The sequence below is a fragment of the Orbicella franksi genome, chromosome 13 (assembly GCF_964199315.1).
Source record: "Orbicella franksi chromosome 13, jaOrbFran1.1, whole genome shotgun sequence".
Lineage (NCBI taxonomy): Eukaryota > Metazoa > Cnidaria > Anthozoa > Scleractinia > Merulinidae > Orbicella > Orbicella franksi.
In genome coordinates this window covers 16,056,097-16,083,824 of record NC_138157.1, presented here as the reverse complement: position 1 = coordinate 16,083,824, position 27,728 = coordinate 16,056,097, and the positions used below count along the sequence as shown (strand labels likewise).

At 38.7% G+C, this 27,728-nt stretch overlaps 2 protein-coding genes and 1 pseudogene across 2 annotated transcripts; 2 read left to right on the top strand and 1 right to left on the bottom strand.

Moving 5' to 3' along the window:
* Window positions 1-1,190: 1,190 nt before the first annotated feature.
* On the bottom strand, window positions 1,191-7,523 carry LOC145465898 (ras-related protein Rab-22A-like). Its single transcript, XM_081449661.1, has 7 exons — window positions 7,369-7,523; window positions 7,164-7,243; window positions 5,741-5,822; window positions 5,443-5,514; window positions 4,453-4,563; window positions 3,500-3,605; window positions 1,191-2,712 (listed from the first exon to the last, which is right to left on the bottom strand). Exons 1-7 carry the CDS (start codon window positions 7,429-7,431, stop codon window positions 2,591-2,593), a joined length of 636 nt encoding a protein of 211 aa, XP_081305787.1. The 5' UTR covers window positions 7,432-7,523; the 3' UTR covers window positions 1,191-2,590.
* Window positions 7,510-26,282, top strand: LOC145465895 (putative tubulin polyglutamylase TTLL9). The gene is made up of 19 exons (XM_081449658.1): window positions 7,510-7,650; window positions 7,727-7,767; window positions 7,903-7,992; window positions 8,680-8,791; window positions 8,922-9,007; window positions 9,596-9,629; window positions 10,658-10,727; window positions 10,896-10,960; window positions 16,473-16,508; window positions 17,229-17,298; window positions 18,763-18,803; window positions 19,978-20,065; window positions 20,989-21,047; window positions 21,471-21,533; window positions 22,320-22,414; window positions 22,775-22,813; window positions 23,156-23,269; window positions 23,821-23,948; window positions 24,340-26,282. Exons 1-19 carry the CDS (start codon window positions 7,510-7,512, stop codon window positions 24,411-24,413), a joined length of 1,446 nt encoding a protein of 481 aa, XP_081305784.1. The 3' UTR covers window positions 24,414-26,282.
* LOC145466198 (uncharacterized) lies at window positions 12,613-13,641 on the top strand (annotated as a pseudogene).
* Window positions 26,283-27,728: the final 1,446 nt, after the last annotated feature.

The following is a 27,728-nucleotide window of genomic DNA, read 5'->3' as shown; positions in this document are numbered from 1 at the left end:
TTCAATCTGTCAGCTAATGATACTCCATTTGCTTCAGGTTGGATTTGGTGAAAGGAAAGAGTGGTGCGAGATTCCCGTAATTTTCACTACAGACTTGAACGAAACCAAGCACCTCCCGGTGTAAAACTATTGAGTTAAACCAGAAAAACCGTGCCTGATACAGTTATCAGCCAGAACAATTACAACATCCGTCGATCAATAGCACGCGTGGAGATGCTCACAAAACAACTTGCAGCAGCAACACGCCTATTTACAAGGAAGTATGTTGCCACCTTCTCCCAAGCATAAGGCTTGGTATGCGGGCCACGACACGAGCAATTATGTGAGAATCACTCGTCTCCACTACCCCACCTTTGAATAAGCAAAGACAGGAAATACCTGCCGTTGTCGAAGAGAGAAACACTTTGAAATGTGTCGGGAAGACTTAACATTAAATGGTCAATGAAGTAAATTACAAGACTACTTTTCACAACTTGAATAATTGTTTTATTCAAAAACAATTACAAACTTCTATTTTTTTTAATTTCCTTACAAACCTCTATCTAGCTGCGTTAATACTAATTACATTTATACTCTTGTAATAAAATATAACAAGGAGGGTTAAAAACGTGTGGCAGTTATCAACAACCCTTCACCGTCTTACCTTAATATTCGAAGTTAAATCTATCACAATGCCTACCCACCCACCCCCCATGCAAACCGCTGATTGCTGATGTAATACTCACATCTATTCATCCATTGAAAGTAAACTTGATAAACGTATTAGATCCCGTCCACACTACACCGGAGAAATTTGAAAACGCAGCTTTATTTCTACGGTTAGGCCTACCGTCCACACTAATCCGTCACGAAAACGAAGCTTTGGAAAACGCTCTTCAAACCAGAGCAATTTGAAAACGCTGGCTTTTCGTTTTCGTGTGGACAGAAAACATTTTGAAAACGGAGCTTTTTGAAGCTTTGCTTCTCGGGTAAATTTTTGTTTAAGAACATCACATTTCCGCGGGGCAACTATCAGCCGATAGTTCCTCGCAGAAACACAGTGTTGTTTAAATAGTAGTCATGTGTAGAACCAATCTTCAGGCTCCCTTGTAAGGCTTTCACTTACCATGCAAGTTAGCTAGAAGTTTTAACTGCTTTAAATCTCCTAAATTACATTTAACAACACCAAAAACAGAAAAATCGACGATGAATGCCAAGAAGATTAAAGCCACTTTTAATATGTCAGTTATTCTCAACTTTTAATTAATACACTAAATTGTAAAGAACGGTTGCAGTCAAAATGGTTGAAGCACTTCACAGAACAAACAGGGCACCACAATTTCATGTAGTTTCTTGCTTATGGGAGATGCCCACTAACACAGGGTGAGCTGTAAATGAATATTCCCATTTGCAATTTAATGCCACTAAAATGAAAAAGGCCTGCCTGGGAATGAATTAAAACTAAAACAGAAATCGTAGCCTGTTTGTAACCTGAGCACGAAGCAGCCATCTTTCTTGCATGCCACATGTACATTTTGAGTACAAATTATCCATGCCGAAAACACAATCCTACAGAAATTAGTATGGTATTGCGGACTTGCATTTGTCACTAACAAACGAAACATGGGGCAATGTGTTTAATTACAGAATTTTGCAGTGAATCTTATGCCGCATAAATTGGGTGCACTGCAAAGAGATGTACGTTATTCCTGGCGAGATAATCAAATAACTTTGCACAACAAAACAAAGTTAGGTTTATTTAGTAACCTAGGCTTAACGCCCATTTGCAAAAAAGCTGCTGTTTTGGAGCCCTAACACAGTATTTGATAATTCTTCTAATTTTTAGAAGCCTCTAGTCTAGCTCCTACTGAAAAGAAGATTACAAAATTTGGCTTGGTTGTTTACTTCTTTTGAGATAATGGCCAATGGACCAATTTCGATATATCAAAATTCAGCCTAAAAGAATAGACCTCAGCACGAGGCACTGGGGAATTACTACAGAGTTTGGGAGGTTTATTCCCCAGAGCCTTGTGAGGTCTGTTGTGTTAGGCTGAATTTTAATATATTGAAATGGACCAATTTTGATATATTAAAATTCAGCCTAACACAATAGACTTCAGCACAAGGCTCTGGGGAATAAACCCCACAAATTCTGTAGTTATTCCCCAGAGCCTCGTGCTGAGGTCTATTGTTTTAGGCTGAATTTTAATATATCGAAATTGGTCTATTGGTCTATTCCCTCTCTGAGACATGCCTGCAGGGAATCATGGTAGTTGTATTCATTAAATCAAATATCTAGCCCAAGATGATGAATACAACTACCATGACTACCCTGATTCCCTGCAGGAATGTCTCATAAAAGGGATCGAACATGGGTTCATTCAATTATCCTCTCACTTAATAAATTCTAGCTACTCATACCCAGGCCCCTTGCAATTCTGAAGTGAACCATGGCTTGTGTGCCATCTTTGCAACAATACCAGATATTTTCCTTTCCAATGGTAGAGTTGTTCCTAGCCCTTACTTCTATACTGAATGAATCTCAATTTAAGGAATTCTTGTACCTACCGACTCTTTAATACAAGTTACACTAATATCTGTACAGTTCTACTCAAGATTGTGATTTCTCAGAACAACAAGATCTCTTTGGCTGTTGATCTTCAGCTTGTCTGGGTCGTAGAAGGGTGCGGTTTGCAGGGTGAGGTTCTGCTTGTTCTTGAGGTAGTCTGCGAGCTAAGCAGGAGATAAGTTGTATTAAATGTGAGCCTGTGACAGCATATGTATCTTTTTAAGGCATGAAGCTTCCCTTCCCCCCTTCAGAAATGGCTTAACGCAGAACAAAAAATGCACGGGTCAAAAATATCCCTCTTTCTGAGGCTACAGAGCTACTTCACTTGCGGGTGGATCCAGGATTTTTCTTAGGAGGGGTGCACCACTAAGGAATGGCGTAACTGCAGACTGGTGAGGTTAACCAATTTTTAAAGGGAATATGAAGAAGAAGTCTTCATCTCAGGGGTGGGTGTGCACCCTCTGCACACTTTTCCTAGATCTTCCCCTGTCACTATTGAAGTGAGAATAGGTTTATTGTCCCCACTTCAGGCCTCACCCATTTTAGAAGATCTCAATCTAGGGGTGGTGGTGGGGGGCAGAGGTGGGGTTGGCACTGATGTTAAAATGCCAAGTGTTCCATGATACCATTCATGGAACCTATCCTGGTTTCTGTAGGATAAAGCAACTAGAAAATTATTTCTTCTTCCCCCTGGATGGGATGCTAGTCCATTGCTATGGTTACTTTACAATGGCAGATCTAGGGGAAGGGCCCAAGGGGCCCAGCCCTGCCTCCCCCTTATTTTGGGTAAAAAAGAAGAAATCACAGAAGAAAGAAAAGCTGGCAGGGTAAGCAAAATAAAACTGCCTGCCCCCCTTAGCTCAAGGTCTGGATCTGCCACTGCTTTAGCTGCTCGAGTGGCTATTGATAATTAAATATGAGATATTGATAATGAAGAAAACACGAACTCACACAACTCTTCAAAGAGCCAGTGAACATTCTTGTTTGTGCGAGCGCTTGTCTCTACAAATATTGCTTCCACGCTATTGGAAAACTCCTCTGCTACTTCCTCCAGAACCTAAGGAGGAACACCGTGAATAGCACATATAAAAAGATGTTCAATACATTCAATACGTCAGTTAAAAGCCACGTGCATATGGATTCCTAAAAGTCTGCATACAAGCCAAGGGGCCCATTAGACCGGAGCTTATTCCAGTTTCTGCAGCATGAAGCAACTAGGAGTATTTCTACTCCCTTTGGATGGGAAGCTGGGCCATCGCAGGGTTACCACCAGCATTAAATTTGTTGGTACCCATTTTTAAACCTGGGTGGAGAGATGCACTGTAAAAATAGAGTGTCTTGCCTAAGAACACAACACAACCTGTCCAGGGCTCGAACCCAGACCACTCAATCCGGAGATGAATGCACTAAGCATGATGGCACCACACTTCCCTAATGGATTCCTAAGATAACAATGAATTATGATTAGGAGGTCAAGATGAACTGATTAGCTTAACAAATCAAAACCCAGCATTCACTGCATGAAAGCACTGAATCCAGGGATGACAGGCAGCCACTAAACTGGCCCAAAACAACAACAACATACTTCCATCTAAATTATCCTTTTATGACAGCCTTTTCTCTCTGTGTGTGTATGAGTTATTCAATGTCGTTTTCCCTTGTTCACACACCACAGCTGGCTCCATCAGTTGATGCCATTTTGAATTTGCCAAATTCAAACTTGAAACATTCTGCTGCATTAATTTTTAAGCTTCGACTAAAATGTCGCATAGTTGCAATTCACGACATTATCCCTTTAAAGGAGAAACATTCTTGGATCCTGTAGGATTAGCTGCTACAGAGACTAGGTTCATTTGTACCGCTATCAACCTGATCAGATAATATCCTTGAAAACAAAAACACACCTCTCTTTGATCAGCCTTGTCACACTTGTTACCAGCAATAGCGATAAGGATATCAGGGGGACCATATCTTGTTAACTCTTTGATCCAGTTTTTTAAAGCATGAAATGAACTCTGAAATTCAACAGAGGATGCAAATTTTACTTGAGTTTGTCCTTGTTTTTTCTTTTTTTGTACCATGCTGGAAAAAGACTAGCCTGCCCACTTTCAATTACAAAAAAGAAAGAAAGTACAATAATGCTTAAAATGGTTTTATATTACCCAAAGACCTGAAAGTTAGAACAAGTTCCGTAATATCACAAACTTTATTACATACTGTAAATGTGGTGTTTTACTGGAAAAAACACCTCTTCAATGTGAAATTCATAGGAATCTACATCAAGAACCCAAGTACCCCTCACCATTTTTCACAGTTGTTTGAACAGACAGTCAGTTAAAATGGAAAGTGATAGATTAGTCTATATAGTTTACAAAAATAGCCCTGGCTTATGCATGATGACATCACACAAACAAATTTCACCACCAAGCCTTTCTTTTAGAATTTATTGTGGATAAATTCCCTAGGCAGCAAAGATGAAAAGAATACTGGCCTTGCTTAAACAACACAAAGGTACCTGAGGTTTGAGAAAATTTTTGCAAACAGGGCTTGGTGGTGAATTTTGTGCACGTGACATAATCATGCATAAGGCCTCCTGTGTTAACAACAATATTTTACTAGCTGTCCTCACTTAATTGAGCACAGCTAGTTGATTTTTTTGCCACTCCAAAATCAATTTGATGTCTTCATGCCATTCCACGATGGTGAAATCAATGGTGAAATCACTAGCCTTCACTTCAATGACCACAAAGTAGGGTTTTATCCACTATGCAAGTTATTGGACTTGATTTGAACAGACTGAGGTTTGAGTCACTTTGTTATAGTTAAGATAAATTTGTTAAGCTTAAATAATTGCGTATATTTGCCCATCCACTATTTACATTGCTACAACTTACCTCACTTGTTATATCATAAACTAAAATGGCTGCAGCAGCATCTCGATAATAAAGTGGAGCGAGGCTCTTAAACTGAAAGACAAAACATATACATTAAGTCAAATAAATGGCTCTCAACATACCATTGTTTGCTCTGATAAGTTGGTCCCTGATAATATAGGTAATGTCTCCTATAATAAAGCTACCGTGAAAGTAGACTAATGTTTTGTAAAGAAACTAAATTACGATCTTTTGTGTCATAACTCAATTATGTCAATAATGATGCATTTATGAATTAAAAGTTTCTGAATGTACATACCCTCTCCTGTCCAGCAGTATCCCAAATATTAAACTTGAATGCTTGTTCTCCCACAAGCATCATTTTTGTCATAAAAGCAGCTCTGCAAGATACAATAAGCAATGATTCCCAATGATTTAAAAAAAATGTGACACAATCAGGCAAAATACATAGTGTACTATAAGAAAAGAGTCAAAGCACACGACGGAATTAACTCCTCCCCATTCTTACTGCTCCCTCATTTATGGCCCTGATCTCTAAACAGAAGCACTGGCATGTAAAATCCCACTGGCTATGTAGGCTATAAGGGATAATGTCCCTTATTGTCTTTGTTTCCACCTAGTCCTAACCAGTTTGAGAGACACCTTATCATCAGCTCTGTGCAGTGAATTAATATAAATTTTTGGCCGATGTTATATTAGGCTTCTCTTTCATCACAGATGAATGTAAGTGGAAGATAAGAGATGTATCTGGATAGCTAAAGCCTTTCTCCATTGTTATTAATTTTCTTGTTGATTACATGGCACCAAGCAAGTTAAATGAACAGTTGAACCTTTCCAGGATAAAAGTTACCATTAATTTCTAGATCAGGTATATGCAGAGCTTTTTAAGACCCTTCCACTCAAGCAACAACATCTGTGGAAAAGCACTTATAACTGTAAAATAGATTGTGTGTGCAAATAAAGACGAATGGTGTTGTACCTTGATGTCTTCTGACTGCACCATAATTTTTAGACAACTTGAAATGTTCAAATTCCCCTCCACCTCTCTAGTATATGATGTATAATTTTCTCCTCCCCCATAAAAGAACCACCATTGGCAAATTCCTAGCCCCCTGGGGCAGTTCAATCAGTCAAATGCCTGGAGTGTGTCCTGCCCTTGCAGGGGTGGGGGTATTTTGATATCTCTATTTGATCAATACACTGTATCACTTGTAACCGGACAAAGGGGGTATTCCTTTGGGATGATCGAGATCAGGATGAATGATCCAAGATCACCCAGATCATGGCACAAAGGAACCAATGAATCCTTGCCATGCAGATAACATCCTTTGAAGCACCATGATGCATGTGATCTTTGACTATAAGTCCAGACCTACATCAGCCCAGAGAAACACAACCTGACCTATAAGTACTGTTGTTTGATTAACAACTGTAGTGGGTCATATACAAAACCAAACAAACACGAGTTTCATTTTTAAATTTCGGAAACCTTCTGTCACAATTAGGACAAACAATAAATACTAAATTAAAAATATTGGTCATTTGAATGATCATTTAAGCATGTCCAGACAGAGGGCTTCCTTTCCACTGCTTATGTTCTTTACTTTATTCTGAACATCATCAGTATCATATCACGAAATAAGAATACTGTTTAATTAATCAGGTAAGCTTCAATAACACTGTACGTAAACAACAACCTCAACAATTCAACTGATACTAACCCAATGGTAGGGGGTGAGGAGGCATTAAATGAATCAGAAACGAACCGATGGACCAAACATGACTTTCCCACACCAGCATCCTACAGTTCAAACACAGACAAGTAAATCATCTTTAGATAAAATCACTTTCGACGACATTTAGACACGGTATGTAGTAAAAACTCACGAATAGTAAATTGTTAATACAGTAATGCACTGTCCTCACCCCTAAAAGACAGAGCTTTATTTCTCTGATCGAGCCTCCAGGACTGTGGTACCCTCGATGCATGTTCTAATTCGACCTTTACCTTAACCTGTAACAGTCTTTCCTCTTTGTCAACATTGAAACATTTTCCTTTTTAAACGAATGTCAAAGGCGAAAGCTCTCATTCCAAAACTTCGAAGAAAGATAGGACTTCCTTTTCCAGGGATCTGGGAAGAACTAGTCAAACCCCGATGCATTGTGGGCTTCACTGGGATTTTCAACATGGCGGCAAAACGCGATAAGGTAAATAAAGTAAGGAAACTTTTCTCTCGGTCCAATCGCAACCTTGTAACTGAAAAATGTACCTTTTTTGTTACAGCAAACAACTCTTAACTGGAAACCAGTCCAGAGAAAACCGTTGTAAGTATTCAAAGACCAAATCTGTTGTCTCTACGTTGTCGTCTCTCTGTTGTCGTCTCTAATAATCTTATAAAATTTATTAAAGCTTAACCCTTGCGAAAGAAACGTTTAACCATTCTTTTTTAAAATTACAAGTGACAACAGCCGTGTCATCCGATTCAAATGCTCGCTTCAAAATACTATTTTGGATGTTCTTCGCTCAAAAGGTTGGACGGAAATCCGAGAGTAAGTTAACCATTTTTTGTTATTATGGTTACTCAACCTTGTAATACAATATTTAAGTGTATTAACCGTATTTGTAGAGGCCCAATTGTGTTAGAGTTATTTCTTTTTAGAATGTATTCCTGACAAACGATGTGATGTAGTTATTAACCTTAACTAGTTACCATAGCAACCAGGTGCATTCCAAGCATATAACACACTAGAGATTTCCCAAGGTTTTCCAAATATACACCACCAGCTAAGGTTTAAAACTGCATAACTTACCATTGCATATTGCAGAGATGCCAACCTAAAAAACATGAAATCTGAAACATTGCCAATTTTTCTTTCTTGACCCTAAAAATTGTTATTCAATGTACATGTAGAGCTTTGCCAATTCAACCACAAAAATGTGTCAAATATTCCAAAAATTTCCCCTCAATTTTTCAAATATATTACTCAAAATAAGTGTGAAAAAGGAATAAGTATCTGGAAGATTGGGTGACGCATATAAGAAACTGGGAGACCTTGTCTGTATCCAGGAGACTCCTGCATAGTCTGGGAGAGTTGGCATGGATGCCATTGCTTTCCATGTGGTTGATATGGATATTTCTTAGTACAAAACAATTGAAAATCTAGAAAATTAAATAAGACAATGTAAATGCTATGAATGCAACAAATACATATAAACTCTGAATGATTGACTGACAGGGAAGGTGAATGGGATTTCTACTGGTGTGATGTGGGCTGGATGAGAGAGAACTTTGACCATATGTACATGGAAGAACATGTCAAGATCTGTCATTTCAGGAATCACTATGAGGTACAAAATTGTTATCACAAATGATTAATTACCTTTAACTTATAGATTCCTTTAGTTTTCTAACAATTTGTTACATGTGGAAAAGTTTTTGCACCATGTAAAATGATTAATAATATGTATATCACTGCAGTTGACACGAAAGAACCTCATGGCAAAAAATATGAAGAGACTGAAGAAACAAATAGAGAGAGAATTTGGAAAACTTGAAGCTGCTAAGTATCCTTGTATTAAAGTGTCTGACACAGAAGATATCATCTCATCTTTGTCTAATTGTGCCAGTAAGTGCATAAAGCTGGTGTGGGGCATTAAATAATTATCACTGTATTACTTGTTTTCCAATTAAATGTGACTGACACTTCCAACATTTGATTTGGCAAGGGCTGCTGACTGTTACAAAGCTGCAAGGACATGTTAGTAATAGCCTGTCATTGCACAATGGGTGCCCAAAATAATTTGTGCTTCTTGAAAAGTGCATTGTCCAGTTCCAGAAAATTTCCATACCACCCCACAGAACGGATTGGAATTTTTTGAGAGTGGGGGTTCTCTAAGACCAAAATAATTAAAGAAATGTGAGAAGCTTTATTGGAATTTCCTGAAATTATTGAAAATCCCTTCCATGGGGTAGGTATGGATATTTTCTGGATCTACACATTTAGTAGGAGGGAAATTACACACCCAACTGCATTTAAGTTGTTTATAACATGTTGGACCAAAATGGTGACCTTAATAGTTAAATGAATGTCCTTTTGAAACACAAGCGACCCCAAAGTATTTAGTCAATATGTCCTTGACTACTTGCCTTAGGTGTGATTTTTTCCCAACCACATTTGAACTTCCGGTAAGTGAACAACAATGGTACTTTAGTCAGATCATGTGTACTAACGGCTTCTGCAGTTGAGTGTCGATCAATACCCTCCATTGATACCCTTGATCGACCCTCGATCGACACTCCATTGACACCTCGGTTGACTCTCCATCGACACTCCATCGATATCTCAGTCAACAGTCGGTCGACAGTCAACTAATTGATTGTTGATCAAGTGTCAATCGAGTGTCAACTAAGTATCAATCGGGATGCCAATCGAGTACCAATCAAGGTGCTGATCGAGAGTATTGATTTACAGTCGATCGTGGATGCCATTAGTACACATAATCCCTTTAGTTTGCAGCTAACCCTGAACCTCTGAATTGGAAGAATCCTGCCATGAATCCTCTTCCAGCCTGGACATATCCAACTCTGCTTTGTTTAATTAAATAATCTTGGTAAATAATCTTGGTAGTCTGTGTTTCAGTTTTACCAATTCAAGTATTAATAAATTAATATGTGTTGAGATAATCAGACCTAAAGAGGGCAAAGAAACAAAAAACAACAAAAAACTGGCATTCATCTCCAAATGATGGCTTTGGATATGTTTATTAACTTGGTATATTTTTGGGAGACTGAGATGGTTTCAGGGATGGTGCTGTGGTGAGAGTGCTTGCTTCCTGCCAATGTGGTCCAGGTTCAATTATATTCCAGTCTGGTGACATATGTGCATTGAGTTTGTTGTTGGTTCTTGCCCTGCTCCTAGGGTTTTTCTCCGGGTTCTCCGGTTTTCCTCCCTCCACAAAAACCAACACTCCAAGTTCAGTTTGGCCAGTATAGCTCTAGGACCTGCATGAAAAGCAGCTAAGGCTGACATGGCTTCCTCTCAAAATATTGTAATTTATTTAATATTTATTTGTATCTTGTGTTTTGAGTTAGCTTTATCTTTTGAGTAACTCCTGGAAGATTTTGCTTTCTTGTGTCTTGCCTCTTGTTTTTTTCTTACCTTTCTCAGTTTGAATTAACAACTAATTTTGTGGGTCTTTTATTTCCTATCCTAGATGGAGTATCACATATTTGTGGAAGAATTTAAAAGAAACCCAGGCACAACATGGATTATGAAGCCTGTGAGTTTGCTTGAAATGTTTGCAATAATTAATCCATGTTATGTATTTACAAAATGATGACAGAACCAATCAGATTCACGGATTTCTAATAGAACACAGTTGACTGACCAGTAATTCTGGTTAATAAATAAAATTAATATACATATTTTGCATATACATGTATAACAGGTAGGAAAGTCTCAAGGAAAGGGAATTTTCCTGTTTAGAAAACTAAAAGATATCATGGACTGGAAAAAGGTATTCTAACAATTGTTTTTATACAAATTATTTTATTTTAAAATGGGAGAAAATGAAAGTAATACTTATATCTACTGTAGCATGGCATTTCCTCTTAAACTGATGGTTAACATAGAAATAGTGGTTGATTTGGAAATCAAGAAGTGGTTGAATTAACCCTGGTAAAACACTTTCAAGGGGATCTTTATCAAGATCCTCAAAGATCTTGTTGAAAAATCTTCAAGATCTTGAAGGTTCTTAAAAATTCTTACGTGGATCGTCAAAGATCTTGAAGATGATAATTAAGGGTCAGTCTTTAAGGATCTTCAGAGATAAGATCCCCATAATAAAGGATCCTTAATTAGACAAAGTATGTCCTTAAGATCTGGTTTTAAAGATCCTAAAAGATCCTGGAAGCAACCTAGCAAAATATAAAAATAATGTAGTGAGCTTTTGGGAAAAACATAAGAGAGAAGAAATCACAAATAATTTACCAATATTCTTATTTCTTCAGTAAGAACATTACAATGGGTGGTACACTGTAGAATAAAACAAAATATGGTCACTAGTAAGAAAAGTTATGAAAGGAGAGTATGGAGCTAAACTGGAATTTCCAGAGCCCTGGTTTCAGGAGTACCCAACGAAAGTTTTGAAGAAAATCCACCGTACGGTCTGCTTAACATTACCCGAGTGTTGCTACGTCAATCTTGTTTAATATTTAACTTTCCTGGGAAAAAAATACCCGCTCTTCACCGCCAGCAAGCAGGTTTTCGAAGTTATTGGACTCCCAGCCAGCGCTCGACGATGAGGTCGTCAACGAGCCAGCATGCTTTAAATTTGTCACCTAGCTAGCCAGCATAAGAAAAGATTGCCAAAAGTTTGCCAGCATGTTCGAGTATACCATTTTTTGCCAGCCAGCAAGCGAGTAATTTCAATATACCATAGCAAGGTACATTTCCTTAGAACTATTAATATAACAACGGATTTAGTATTGCGTACCATGAACGCAAAAAGTACGTTAATGGTTTCATTTTTACATTTGACTGGAAAGTTTTTGTAACACTTAAGAGATTACACTTACCAAACAACAGTAAACAAAAGGGAAAGATAAAATGTGCTTAAAGTGTCCTGATTATCCTTCAGGGATCCAAGCTTCACTCTGAAAATAAATCGTTAATTCCCTCCAAAAGAAGCGTGAAGTATAAACAATGTCCATTCAGTTAACAGACGTAATCTAGATATTAATGAAGATCTATCGTTGTTATTATAAGTACAACAAGCAACCTGTCAATCAGTTTCAAACGCTTACATACGACAAACTTTCACATTCATTTCATTTCCCACAGTTATTGTTCCAAAAATTCAACGAACATCCATGCAAAGAAAAATTGTTTAGCTTATGAAGTAAAAGCAAGACAAGATTACCAAGCCCTCACTAGGCTTTGGCTACCCAGTGTCTGTCATTTTAATTTTCAAATGAACCTACGATACAAACAGATGTCAGTTACCTTTGTCAATATGACATTTTGTTGGCGAGAGGTTCAATACAGAACCCGGAAGGATTTGCAGTAAAAGCAATCGTCAGTTGTTTGTCAGGCGATCACCGCAAAAGACTCACGACAGAAGCCGCAAGGATTCGCAGCAAAAGCAATCATTACTTGCTCGTCAAGTGATCACCGCAAAAGACTCACGACAGAAGCCGCAAGGATTCGCAGCAAAAGCAATCGTTACTTGTTCGTCAGGCGATCACCGCAAAAGACTCACGACAGAAGCCGCAAGGATTCGCAGCAAAAGCAATCGTTAGTCGTTCGTCAGGCGATCACCGCAAAAGACTCACGACAGAAGCCGCAAGGATTCGCAGCAAAAGGAATCGTTACTTGTTCGTCAGGCGATCACCGCAAAAGACTCACGACAGAAGCCGCAAGGATTCGCAGCAAAAGCAATCGTTACTTGTTCGTCAGGCGATCACCGCAAAAGACTCACGACAGTAGCCGCAAGGATTTGCAGCAAAAGCAAGCGTTACTTGTTCGTTAGGCGATCACCGCAAAAGACTCACGACAGAAGCCACAAGGATTCGCAGCAAAAGCAATCGTTACTTGTTCATCAGGCAATCACTGCAAAAGACTCACGACAGAAGCCGCAAGGATTCGCAGCAAAAGCAATCGTTACTTGTTCATCAGGCGATCACCGCAAAAGACTCACGACAGAAGCCGCAAGGATTCGCAGCAAAAGCAATCATTACTTGTTCGTCAGGCGATCACCGCAAAAGACTCACGACAGAAGCCGCAAGGATTCGCAGCAAAAGCAAGCGTTACTTGTTCGTTAGGCGATCACCGCAAAAAGACTCACGACAGAAGCCACAAGGATTCGCAGCAAAAGCAATCGTTACTTGTTCGTCAGGCAATCACCGCAAAAGACTCATGACAGAAGCCGCAAGGATTCGCAGCAAAAGCAATCGTTAGTCGTTCGTCAGGCGATCACCACAAAAGACTCACGACAGAAGCCGCAAGGATTCGCAGCAAAAGCAATCATTGGTTGTTCATCAGGCGATCACCGCAAAAGACTCACGACAGAAGCCACAAGGATTCGCAGCAAAAGCAATCGTTACTTGTTTGTCAGGCGATCACCGCAAAAGACTCACGACAGAAGCCGCAAGGATGCGCAGCAAAAGCAATCGTTAGTCGTTCGTCAGGCGATCACCGCGAAAGCCTCACGACAGAAGCCGCAAGGATTCGCAGCAAAAGCAATCATTACTTGTTCGTCCAGACGTGTGCTCTTTGGTCAAAGAATTTTAAACTGGCAGAAGTGTCCATTTCGATATACAGTTCATCGATAGATCATTCATTTCACGACTCTAGTTAATTCACGGCACTAGCTTGCAGAATGAAACTGTTGCCTCAACTGGTAGGTCAACGATGAGTTCAAATGAAAGCTGTTTTGGATCGCGTTTATTACCGGAAATTCACTTGTTTTGCGCAGTCGAACACATCGCGCGTTACGCCTGTCAAATTGTACTTTGGCAATATTTTCGGGACACTTGCTTAGTAGTTAGCTTTTCACAATTCTAAAGCAGTGTTTTCAAAATGACAAACGATCGCGAGTTCTGTAATCCTTCGCTGATTTCTGTCTTCTTTAGGCTTCGAAAGATCCTTCGGTTCCTGGTACGGAAATTCAATTATTACGTGATTACACGCAGAACCTACAGGTCCGACCAGTTAGCCTTGTGAAACACAACCAAAGGTGACAAATGATATAGTTTTGCTCAAAGAAAGCCGCACAGAAAGACGAAAGTTGTTTCCTTCTCAACTACAAACTGAAGCAAAGTTTAAGAAGGTAAAATCTTGAGTTCTGTTAACTGACAAAGATTTTAATAACATAGACAATTTTATCATTTTACTCATTATGCCAAATAAAATACATTGCATGATTTAACTACCATTTCCGGTGAGCAACGCGCGATAGTCCCTTGTACCCAATAAGACTGAAAAAGAGGGCAAACAATTGACCCTTGTCCGGCAACTTTCGGAAAATTCCATCACGCAAAGTTGCACTGATTTAAAGCAATACAAAAGTACTATGAGCGAGGCATTGATTGTATGGTACAATGATCCCTTTATCTTAGCTCAGAGAGGATAGTTGTATGTCCAACATTGCAGTCCGAGCTAGCGCATATAAACAAATATGCCTACCCTTTGTCCAGCTACTTTGTCTCTTTGGTAAGTCCTTTTCTCAGCGGAACTTAGATCTGGCAGAGGTCTTCCCTTAGTCTCTTTTCTTTTTTTCTCTCCAGCCTTTGAAATGACTCAGAATGACTGCAAATGTAAATTAACTCCTGGCAATCTTGAATCATGATCGCCGATACATTAATAAGTTTAGGGTCTCAAAATAAAAGGATTTCTCTCAAAGAGACAGCGAACAGTGCGGAATGAGTTCACCAAAAGCATTTCTCTCAAAGAGACAGCGAACAGTGTGGAATGAATTCACCCGACGGCCATTTCCGGTGAGCAACGCGCGATAGTCCCTTGATTTCCAGAGGACAAACATTAACTCGTTATGCTAGTATTGAACCATGATTAAGGCATTTAATGTACCCAATAAGACTGAAAAAGAGGGCAAACCATTGTCGCTCGTCTTCCGGCAACTTTCGGGAAATTTTCGATTAAGCAAATTTGCAGATTTATAGCAACCCAAAATGCTATGAGCGAAACGATGAGTGTATGGTACAATGAGATCACTTTACTTGATTACTTTAGCATCAAGAGAGAAAAGTTGACCACCGATGCAGACGCCTAGTGCATATAAACAGAACATTATGCCTACCCTTTATCTAGCTGCTTTGTTTGTCTGCGCCAAGTCCCTTTCAAAGCAGATCTCAGATTTGGCAGATCTTGTTTCTTTCCTTTACCAGCGGAGCCCTCGAAATAACTCAGAATGACTGCAAACGAGGAATGTAAATGAACACCTTAGAGTCTAGGTTCTCATGCCGCCGATACCTTTTTAAATTTAGTTGTCTATAAATGAAAGAATTAATGCAAAACATACAGCGAAGAGTGTCACTGATTCCAGTACAATGTACCATCACTGCCCCATGTGCAAGCAAGAGAATTATAGGAATGAATTTACTAACCTGCTAGTTGCTTTCCACCGTTTCTTTATAACTGCCGACTGCTTGCAGCACAATAGCGCCAGCAGCGGTTTTCTGAAGTGACGGCTTCTTCAGGCCTTTGGAACGACAAACGAGCGGAGATCCTGTTCCATTGAAAAGAACATTTTTAACGGATTTGGCCATTCGAGATACTAGTGCTATTACGTCATTGAAAATGACAGCCGCTGATGTTATGCAATTTTTACTGGTTGATGAAAAAGATAAACCGCAACGATCTGACAATGGAGCCATCATTTTTGGGCATGGCATCACGCGCGCGTTGATTTGCATTATTTTTGTAGCGCGTGGCGCTGGGAGTAAGTACGACTGCTTGCGGTTTATCTTCTCACAGCGGAAGGCTTTAGACTTTAGAGCTCACTCACACGTTTTTTATGTCCCAGGACGGAAGCAGTTTAATTGATTGCTTTTTCGAAGAAGTCACAGCCAGGAAAAACAAACAAGTCACGTTTTTTCCAGCTAGGGACAGTATTTTAAATCAGTTTTTAGCAAGCCAGACGCTGAACGAAAATCCCAGCCAGTAAATGATCTAATGCTTATATTTCCCAGCCAGCGTGACTGCAGCCTGTCGAGCGGGTTTTCTGTCGAGCTGCTCCGTCGGGTACTCCTGTGGTTTGGGGAAGGGGGCAGGTCTCAAACCAAATGCCTTCCACAGAAGAGTAGTGACCTTTTTTTGGAACAGCACTGCTGTTCCTTCTCATGTTCTTGCACCTATTAATTGCCTTTTATCCTGATCTGCTGAGCATCTCCCTGGGCTTCTCTTTTTTCCATTTCCTTCTGGAGAGCTAGCTGAAGGCAAAGTATTTCAATTTGCATGTGCATTAAAATGCAGTTTAGTGAATATCTTCACCTTCCTTGTCTAATTTTCAGGAAGACCCTTATAGAGCAGCCATGCAGGATGACAGGGTGAGTAGCGGCCCTTCCTCTGGCTGGGAAATGAAAACACTACATATGCAGTTAATGTCACTTACCGCAAGGATCTGGGTCTAAGGCACTGATGGTCATGTGGCGTTTAACATAGATATAGTCATTTTCATCTCTGTCTGCAGTTTACTGACCTTCCTACTACCTTTTATGTAGTTTTTTGTCACACCCTGAAAGGCCTGAAAAGTCTTTTTAACAATGATGCCTAATGCTCATGGTAGCTTGCTTCAGGAGTGTTAAAAATTTAGACCAATTTTAGTCTTTTTCCAGTTATATCTTATGCTGCAGCATAGAACAAAACCCCTAGCAGTAACAGAAGGAAAGCAAGAGGAAAACCTTTAAGCAGAAAATTAATTTACTTTTGGGTAGATCATTTTTCTCACAAATGAGTATGATTTTATTTTACATAATTCTTTGGTAAAAATGATTCTCCTAGACTGGCAAGGGAAGGAAATTGAATGTCCACATGCAACAAGACAAACTTGGGATTTATCAACAACTAGTCTTCTAAATGAATGTAACAGCTCTTGACAAAATCAGTCAAAATACTCATAAATTTGTTTCAACCAATACCTGTCTCCCTGTCAAGGTTTCATTATTCTGAGTTCAGTTTACTCCTGAATATGGTAAAGGTTACAATTGATTTCTTGATTGTTTACTCTTTCATCAGTCAGTTGAAGTTGATGTTTATCTTGTTTTCAGAAAGATGAGAAAGAAGCACCAGAGGCATACATTGTACAGCGTTATATTGAAGATCCATATTTAATAGGAAGTAAGTTTCTTTTAGCAGACAGTCATTGAGCAATTAGAACTACTTATAAGAAGTAGATTCTTCTTCTTTTTTGGGGGAGGCGCGGTGGCCTCATGGTTAGTGCGCTCATCTCTGGATTGAGCGGTCCAGGTTCGAGCCCTGGCCGGGGACATTGTGTTGTCTTCTTGGGCAAGACACTTTACTCTCACAGTGCATCTCTCCACCCAGGTGTATAAATGGGTACCGGTTAACTTAATGCTGGGGGTAACCCTGCGATGGACTAGCATCCCATCCAGGGGGGAGTAGAAATACTCCTAGTCACTTCATGCTACAGAAACCGGGATAAGCTCCGGCCTGATGGGCCACTTGGCTCATATGCAGACTTTACCTACCTACCTAAGTTTCTTTTGGCAGACAATCATTGAGTAATTAGAACTGCTTATAAGAAGTAGATTCTTCAGTCTCAATTTGATTTCTATGAGGTGATAATTCATGACGCTATTAATGAATGAACTATCAACTCAAAAACCAAGAGCAAATAGTTTAATTGTGTTTGTGAAATTCTTACTAAATTTCTTTCAAAAGGTAATTTTTTTCAAACACCCATTAGGCAAGAGCACGTTTTCACTGCCTACAAAATTGATGCACCCACAAATGTTGATTACTTGTTGACTACTTACCAGTATTTTCAGTAACAAAGGACTCAATTCACACATTATTAAGATATATATCACATGAAATAGGACAAGTTTGCTGAGTCTTATCTTAATCTTCTTTCTTTTTTTTTTTTCTTTTTTTGGTTGGCATCAGTTGGCTAATGATGTTGAGATGAACACTATGAGTTTTACCATTCTTTAGGTGCATGAATATATTTATTATATCTCTCAGTTAGTACGTGCACTGTGATTGATCAATTTGGCGGGCCCTACTCTCCTGTACGGCCCGCTAAAATTTCAAGTTGGTTTTGTTGCAAAACTGTTTCGTGATTTATTGCTAAGTGTTCTTTACTTTTGGAGCAAGTGAAAGTTTATAACTTTCTTATACTCTAAATTGTGTAATAAAGCGTGCTAACGACTTAAAAACAGTTTCAAACTCAGACTTGTTTTGCTTTCGAGGTGCGTCAGAAATTTGAAGCCTTTCCGAATCAACGTGAATAGAAATTGTTTCCGAACCCGTCAGGCACACAGTAGAGATATTATAATAAATATCTTACTAACCTCGTCTTCTCGGTCTGTACTGTAAGTTACGGATCCTCGTTTTTTCCCCTTGATTTATGACCCGCGCGCTTCGCGCTTGGGCCATAAATCGAACGGGAAAAAACTTGGTCCGTAACTTACAGTACGGACCTTGAACTTGGTTAGTAACAGGTATATAAAAGTAAATGTTTTTAATTAACTTGCTGTTACAAGGAGTTTAAATATACCCAAGTTGAACAGTGATGAAAAATGCGTAATTCTTTCTTGTTTGTTTATCTTTTCAAATCAGGTAGAAAGTTTGACTTGAGAGTTTATGTTCTGGTGACAGCAGTGAGTATCTTTTCACTGTTATTCAGTCTGTTAATGATTTCACAACAACCTATTTTTTATCCAGATAACCTTTGAAAAATGCATAGTACATCAAGCCTAGACTAAGAGAGGTTTAACCTCAGGGAAGCTGATTTTTTTTGTTCTTTTTTGTGTGGGGGTGGTGGTGGGGGTTCATATTTTGTTGAAGAGAGGGACAGGGGCCATGTATAGGTGAGTGTTTGTTTTAGGAACTGAAATTGGACGCTAAAGGCTGTTGCACACTAGCCGATTTTTTGTAGTAGAACTGCAGATTTTCTGTCAGGGTCAAATCAGGTTAAAATTTGTTGGGCCATCAGCTTGCCGCACACTAGCCGACTTTTTGTCGTGACTAACTGCATTGAGGCTTGGGGCCGAGTGATCCAAAATCAAGATGGCACCTATACCACTGACGTGACTCTCATGACATTTCCTAATTGGTTGAGGTGCACATGAACCCCGACAAATTGTCTTGGTCCACTGCACACTAGCCGACAAGGCTTGACAAGACGTTTTGAGATCTAGCACTGTCAGATATCGCCTGACAAGCCACAATCCTGTCGCAGACTTGTCTGAATTCACCGCACACTAGCTGACAAGTGAAGATTTTCTGTCAGCTGAAAAAAAATCGGGTAGTGTGCGGCGGCCTTAAAACATTATCAATTGTCAGTGTTCTATCACTCAACATACTGTATAATTTTAGGTACATTTGAGACACATTTTCATATGCATATATCAGATAGGTGACAAATGTTTTGTAGAACCACCTTCCTGAAACAGTATTATAGTAAACTACAGAATACAGGGCCACTATTAATCATCCACCAAATAAGCCGGCTCGTTTGCTCCTTAATGTCATCCACCACTGAACCAAACAAGCCATAAATATATAGTCATAGGACTTGAAGCATGTATACATGTAGATTATTCCTCGTTCTTTTATCCACTGTTGAGCCAAACGAGCCACTAACTATATATAGACCTCGTTCTTTTATCCACTGCTGAGCGAAATGAGCCAAACAAGACACTACATGTAAATATATGCACCTTCAAAAGTGGCCCTGTATTGTGTAGTTGCTCCTTGGTAGAGTACTCAGCTCTTATGATTATTTCCATTTATCAGTTTTGTTGTTCACTGACTAACGTTTCTCCTTCTTAGTATGCTCCAATGTGTGCCTGGCTTTACAGAGAAGGCTTTGCAAGATTTTCAAATACAAGGTTTTCTTTGGACTCAATAGATGACACATGTATCCTTTGTTAGCCATGAATAGGTCAGAAGGATCCTTGAATTCTTAAATTATTGCTGGAAAGACGGCTATCTAACACCCAGTATATATTAAGCAATACAGGGCCAGGTTGTTGGAAAAGTAACAAACACAAAACAAGCCTATAAGCTTATTGAAAAGTATTTTCTCTGGTATAAATTGAAGTGTTTTTCATCTCTAGACTATGAGTAGTTCTTCATTTGCTTAGTGCATTGAGTGAGACCAAAAATAAACTGCGAGGAAAAAATGGCTGTGTGAATAAATGTTTTTTTTTTAAGTCTGAGATTATTACATTTTAAAACTGTAGCATGAAAAATGTAATCAGAAAACGCCACTGAAAAATTACTGTAAAACTGAAATAAAATTCCTGCTAATCCTGGTTCAGCTTAGTCATGCTTTGAAACAACCAGTCAAATCTCTATTTCTGCTGTCCAGTTACTCGTTAGATATCATCAAAGTAATAGAACAGATAGAAGATACAGTATTTGTTGACAACACTATAATTATAATCTCTGTCTGACCTTTTGGCCTCCCTTCAGCTACGAGACAGGCTTGTTTGTAATCAGGGTTCATACGCATCCTGTAAAATCTGGAAAGTCCTGGAATTTTATTGTGGCATTTTCCAGGACTGGAAAGTCCTAGAAAAAAAAGGCTACTGGGGTCCTGGAAAGTTCTGGAAATCTGTTAAACTCAGGTAATAAAATGAAATGTATGGAGAATTAACATTGACATCTTGGGAGTGAAACGGTTAAATGTGAATTTTAGAGTCCTGGAAAAATCAATCTGAGTCCTGGAAAATTCCTGGCAATTTGTTTCTGAAAAAGGGTTTGAACTTTGTGTGATGAAATCAAATCATACATTATAATAAGACTTGATTTTCAGTCCTTAACAAGTTCACACTGTAGATGTACATCTCACTAATGTCGCCATCCAGAAAACAGCTCCTGATTATGATGCTGAAAAGGTATGTGGCTGCAGCATAAAACCAGTGTAACTGAAACATCTTTGGTATCCTAATTTGAGATGGGAAGGTAGCAAAAACGTTTCTTGGGTGAAACACCATTTGATTCCCTTGAATAAACAAAACAATGCTGTTACGACAAACTGAGAAGATTAATCTCTAGGTGGGCGCCATTGCATTGTGTTCTTGGGCAAGACACTTTACTCCCACCATGCTTCTCCCCACCCAGGTGTATAAATTGATGCCGATAAGAATTAAATGCCAGGGTATATACTATGATGAATGAGCTTTACCTCCAGGGGGAGTAGAAATACTCCTAGCTGCTTAATGCTACAGAACGTAGAGACAATTGCTGGCTGTTGGGCCATTCGGCTTGAATGCAGAATTTACCTTTTAGTTACAAGATTCTCGTGTTCATATTTTCAGGGTTGCAAGTGGTCTCTACAGCAGCTCAGAAGATATCTTGTGTCAAAACATGGCATAGAAAAGGTAAAAATTGCTCACTATCCAGAGAAAGTAGAAAGACTCCTATAATCCTCGTCGCATTCAGTTAAAGCTCATACAAATGATTGAAATTAGGATCATAACAACCACTTCGAACTTGTCCATGCATACTACCTAATCCGCCTTTCAAATGTTGGAAAATGGCAAAATACTTTCTTGCATGAATTCAAAGTGTTTTGTCAACATTGCACAGGAATGCGGGGGAGGGGAGGGGGGTGACTAAACTGCGGTATTTCAACCATAGTAGTTGCTTCATGTTTAGCTGATTAGTGTTAATTAGTGCCAGTTCTCAGTTAAGCCAACATCTAGGCTGCAGGCCAGGGCAGGGTTGTTCGAAAGCCGGTTGACACTACCTCAGAATTAAACGTTGACCGAAGTATTAATTTATCTTGTATAAAAATGTTTTTCACTGCTAATATTTTGCGAGGTTTGAGATTATTCAAACTCAAAACTGAAGGACAAACAATATAAACAGAAAACCTCATTAAAAAGTTACAAAAATGAAATCAAACTTCTCGCTAATCCTGGGTTAGCTTAATCAGGCTTTGAACAAGGGATAAATAGCGCTTTATCCGCAAGATATAGCACTATTCAGTGGCTAGTTAGTTTGTCTTGTTAACACGGCGTTTCAGAAACTTCTTTTTAAACGTTTTTATTTTCATTACACCTTAGTTCCCCAGGGGAGCACATTGTGTTTCTAAATGTCTAGTTAAAAACGATTACAAACTGCATGCCAGTATAAATTAAATATCGACATTTTCGGTTTTTCAGGTTGAAGCTTTGGTTAGAGACATGGATAACATCTACATCAAAAGTATACAAGCTGTGCAAAAAGTAATGATAAACGACAAGCACTGCTTTGAGTTGTATCCTTATATTGTCACGTCTGTGGATGCGATCATGTTAGTTATAATATAGATGCTCAGTTTCGCCATGATGGTATTGCATGATTGAAAGACTCGTGTAAAGTTTATCAACAATTATTGGTTGGTTCCAGTAAGTTCCAGATTTAGGTTGTCGAAATATCAGTCACCAAAAACAGTTTTTTCAGAACTACCCTAACAACTGCAACCCTGTAATGTCTAACAACTTAAACAGTTTCAATAATAAAGGTCAAGCCATACATTTGATAAAGAGGATTAGCAATTTAAGCTTGGGAAGGAAAGCGTAAAGATTCTATTTGCATAATTTGGCTCCTTAACTTGGTCAACTCTATGACCTGACAGATATGGTTATGATATTCTAGTCGACTCCAAACTAAAACCGTAAGTTCATTTTTTTTTTGCGTTTCAGACGTCAGTTATATAGTAATTAACAGTTGTGGAAATAGCGAGGTTACAGCTAAATTGCCAACCGCAGTTTGCACAGTTAACAAATAGATTCCGTGTTGCCTTGCATCTGTTCAGTAATAGATCACAAAAAAGACTTCAGAATGTGATGAGAACAAAATAGCCGAGTGTGTCATTGCAGTGCCACCGATATTCTCGTCTAAAGTGAAGGCCACGTGCTTGGTTAATTAGATATACATATATTTATCAGATTTGTTACTGAAAACAATACCTGGGTGAGATCCGTATCTGATTTTAATACACTGATTGTTTCTGTAGTTGGCTGATTGAAGTGAATGCCTCGCCTTCGCTGACTGCCAGTAGTCAGTCTGATTACGAGCTCAAGTGTCGTCTGTTGGAGGACATGTTGCATATCATTGACATGGAAAACAGGTTAATATGGAACATTTCTATCTATGATGAATTTAGCTCAGAGCATAATACTATCAAATTTCCCTCCGATGATAAGCCCTGGGCCAATATTTGTTGAAAAGGCTTTGCTTTCTCAATGCCACTCTCATTTAGTGTAGAAATGAGTGCTGGTAAATTTAATGCTGGGCAAATTCTGCAATCGACTGAACTGTGAGACAGTTTTTATTATGTAACCATTATTTGTTTTCGTTACCAGCGGTTTCAGCAGCAAAACATACACTCTGACATGCACAGTGAACGCTAGTTAACAACCGCAGGATCCCGCGTGCAAACTGACTTACCGATAACTTTGGCCCCTTGTGTGTGGAACGTTCTCTCAAGTACTAATGGTTGTTGATGATAAAAAACAACAACAGCAGCTGCAGCAGCAGTTACAATTAAAGGAAAAGGGAAGTGAAAGGTTATGAGAAATGCAGCGCGCCGTTGGCCCAATTTGATTTGTTTTCGACCGGCAGATAGTTTTTAATTTCCACAGGAACAGTTATTTATTTAATATATTTTTTCGTTATTAGATTGACTGGCCGCGAGAAGCGTGTTGGCGGTTTTGACTTGATATGGAATGATGGCCCAGTGTACATGGACGACACCAGTGGCGCAGACTGCATTCCAAATCCTTCTTATCCTACAAATACGTTCTTGGGTAAGATACTGTGAAATTAGTAGAAGATTTTTCAGGTTTGTACCATCGAAAACGAATAAGAATTAACAAGCCAATACAAGATATTCATAGGTGACATACTAGCCATTTCTTGGCTTGTTAGGGAGGGGTAGGTAGTGCGCATGGCGTGACGCAGGTGACCATTTTGTGTCTTAAAATTTAAAGACAACCACAGATACACGTAAGATACAAAACCATAATTTTTTGTGCTTGTGAAATGTTGAAACTTGATGTACACTTGCCGCTCGCGTTCACGGCTTCGCCGCCAAAACAACGGCACTCGCGCACGAAAACCCGTCCGCCAGTGAAAGTTATTCTATTTGCTGAAGGGAGGCACGTCAGCCATCTTCAATTTTTTGAACTCTCTCTACAGGGTGCGACAACAGTGATCGTGACAAACAGCTCAAACAGGTGTTCAAGAATGCCCAGTCTGTAAAGAAGTCCTGATAACTGAACCCAGTCTGTAAAGAAGTCCTGATAACTGAACCCAATCTGCAAAGAAGTCCTGATAAGTGAACCCAATCTGAAAAGAAACCAAGTCCTCATAACTGAACCCAGTCTGTTAAGAAGTCCTGATAACTGAACTTGTCCTGTCCATTGTAGTAAACGAAGCACTGGCTGCTAGTCATTTGTTTTACAATACCGGTCCTGGAAAACCTTGCGAGCCAGATCGTTGAAGGCAGTGTATCTTCACAGTTATGTTCACAGCGGTAAAACGCAACAATTCAACGTCACTTGATTTTTGGTTTTCGCAGCCTCGAAAATTGTTGGGTTGAGCTTGAAGCAAAAATGTTCAAGACTTATGTAAGAAAACATTATAAAACGAGCAGTGATAAATCAGATTACGAGCCAACAAACTAGATGGATATCAATTACTAAATTCTTTATGCATCTGCGTCGTATAACTTTTCAGTAACTATCTTAACGTTTGGCTTGAAAGTGAAGGATTTTTGAGCTAAAAGAGGTTAAGTGGCTGTTTTGGCGGAAAGACGGCGGGACCTGCGCGTGCACAGTACGTTTGACCGCTGTGGACAAATTGTCAACTTATCTAGAATACTGGCCGAGTTATTCCAAAATTTTGTTAATATGTAAATAATCAATCTTTACATCCTGTATTTCCTCCAGTAAGTGCCCAGGGTGCTTATGTGAAATTTCACATTTTCTTTCGTCAACATCCATGACTCCACAATTTTTGTATTTTTTTTTATAACAAACACCATCAAAGACAGATTTCCAGTCCATACCAGGTAATTTTCACAATAAATCTGGTCTACAAATTATAAATTATTTCATTTAAGATTGTAATTTATGTATACAAGAATTTTTTATTGGAAATCACAATTACTAGACAGAAGAGGTGTCTTCTGTAAATGTTATGGTTCTTACATTTTCTGGCCAGCAACTAAGATAAAATAATAAAATTCTTATGCAATCATTTTGTAAATATGTATTATATATTCAGGGCAATCTAAAATCATTGGTTTTGGCGATGTTTAAAAAAGGGTAGATTTTTTCATGTAAATAAACCTGTCAGCCAAATGTTAAATAGTTGTGTCTCTTTTTTCCCTTCTTCTTAGCAAACGCATTGAAAGAAAACGCTTCTTAAAAGCCGAACGTCCATGACGATGAAACAGAACTAGCACGAGCAAACATAGTTTACATGCTGAAATAAACGGGTGATTTTCCTTGCTTTTCTCGCAGTTTGTCAAAAGAAATAGAACATTTTATATTTGTTTCTGTCTATTCTGATTCAATTTTACTTCCATTTTAACCTTTCTGTTACAAGAACCGTGAAGATTTGTAGATGTTCTAATCGAAAGGTTTTTGTTAGAAGATTGACCAATGGATATTTTCGGCAAGTTATCGGGCGTTGAATAAGTGAAAATCTTAGCTCATGAATTTAGCCACTCATGTGACTCCACCGTTTCCTTGTGCCAAGGCCCCGCAGACTAAGAGTGACAGGCGGCTCTGGAAACGAGAATGATTCCTATCGAGTTTTAGTAGAATTCTATTAGTATACTAATGCAAATGCTGTACTCTGAATGGCTGAGCTACTCGTATACTATCAGCCATTAGTATAATTCTTCTAGTATAGTAATGCAAATGCTGTAATCTGATTAATCATACACAATCAGCCATTAGTGTACAGTGGTAGTCGGTCGCCTACGAAATGGCAACGTTTTTTATGTTTTGCCGACGTTTTGGAGGAACATTTAGATGTTAATAGATAGATAAATTCCTGAGAAGAAAAACTGGAAAGATTTCACAGTTGCTTGACTAGAAAAGCTTGTAATTATTGAAAAAACTGATGCATGTACGTGCGTACTCAATTTCAAATTTTAAATAACACTTGAGTGCAAAATCTACTGGCGTTCTATCACGAATGTCGTTCTCTTATTAGCTACGTTATACTCTATCTATTCTAAGCAACCGTTTCTCTGTGTTTTCGAAGTATCTGTGAAGAGGATTTAGATCAAATTTTGAACGACTAGTAGATTTATACTTCTCAAACTCATTGATAATTCATTAAGTTTAAGCAAAGGAAATTACGACCCTGACGATGTTTGGATATCTGCTCTAAATAGCATAGATATTTACGATTTTATTTCCCCGTTTCTCCTTAGTTTTAGTTTCGATTGAGGATATATCAAACACTCAAGGCAGTGTTTGACCACATTTCCAAACACGTCAAAAATACTCCGTTGCGCATCGTATTTTTAACTCTCTTCTCGGTGTTTGGAAATGTGGTCAAACACGGTCTTTCGTGTTTGATATAGTACTTTAAAACAATTAGATTATTCGCTTTCGATTTCTATGCGTGACTGAAATCTGGACCTTATGATATATAATTGTTAAATAGACTGAAACACTCGTGCTGTTAAGTTCCTACTTAGTAGCCTACTTTCAGTGTTTTCATGGGCAAATGAATCGATCTTGGATCAGCGACTGAAAAGACTGAAATGGGCGTAATAAAAACTCCTCACTCGTATTCAATATGCCTGAGTGGAATCGTTGCAGTTCTATGGAGACTCACCTGTTATCCGGACTTCATTACCGAGGTCACCACCATCACTCGTCCGAGATATATCCTCTGTCCGATATCACTTTCATTAAGGTGTCTTGATACATTTTTTTCTGGACCATACCTAGCAGGTCTTGCATGACATTTTAATTAAGCTTTTCACCAGTCTTCCTTAGATAAGATCGACGTGAAAATTACACCAGTTATTGTAAATATATTGCAATTTGTATATAATGTAAACGATAAACTAAAGGACTCGAATTTTGAATTTTGCGCGAACTAGATTTGCTATAAAAAAGTTAATACCATTGAATGTCATCAACTATGGTGACCTAATTATAACTAAATACGGTAAATGGAATAGATAAGACAAGAAAAATGTGTCCGTTTGATTTCAAGTAAATGCAAGAACATTTCAAACCATACAGGGAAAAATAAGTGAGTGGATCAACAAATGAGCACGATTAAGATGAAAATTGCTGAAAAATAATTCCAAAATTATACTAGATTTTTCTGTTTTCGTATATTCATATTTCGTAGTTCAAGATATCGGTAGTATCTTTCTTACGGCAAATCTAGTTCGCGCAAAATTCAATACGATTTTGAGTCCCTGTGTATATCGATCGTTTCTACGCATAGAAATATGGATTACCTTGAAAAATTGCATTTTGTAAAACTTCAATCTATTCCCAATCACTGGTGCAATTTTGGTACAAAGCTGATTGAAAATACTAGGCGTG

Coding starts and splice junctions, on each gene's coding strand:
- LOC145465895 (XM_081449658.1), top strand. CDS start 7,510: ATGTCAAAGGCGAAAGCTCTCATTCCAAAACTTCGAAGAAAGATAGGA. Junction 9,008..9,595: donor GGAAAACTTGAAGCTGCTAA/GTATCCTTGTAT, acceptor TACTTGCCTTAG/GTGTGATTTTTTCCCAACCA. Junction 16,509..17,228: donor CAGCCATGCAGGATGACAGG/GTGAGTAGCGGC, acceptor TCTTGTTTTCAG/AAAGATGAGAAAGAAGCACC.
- LOC145465898 (XM_081449661.1), bottom strand. CDS start 7,431: ATGCATCGAGGGTACCACAGTCCTGGAGGCTCGATCAGAGAAATAAAG. Junction 7,244..7,368: donor TAAAGCTCTGTCTTTTAGGG/GTGAGGACAGTG, acceptor TTTGAACTGTAG/GATGCTGGTGTGGGAAAGTC. Junction 5,515..5,740: donor ATACTGCTGGACAGGAGAGG/GTATGTACATTC, acceptor TTTGTCTTTCAG/TTTAAGAGCCTCGCTCCACT.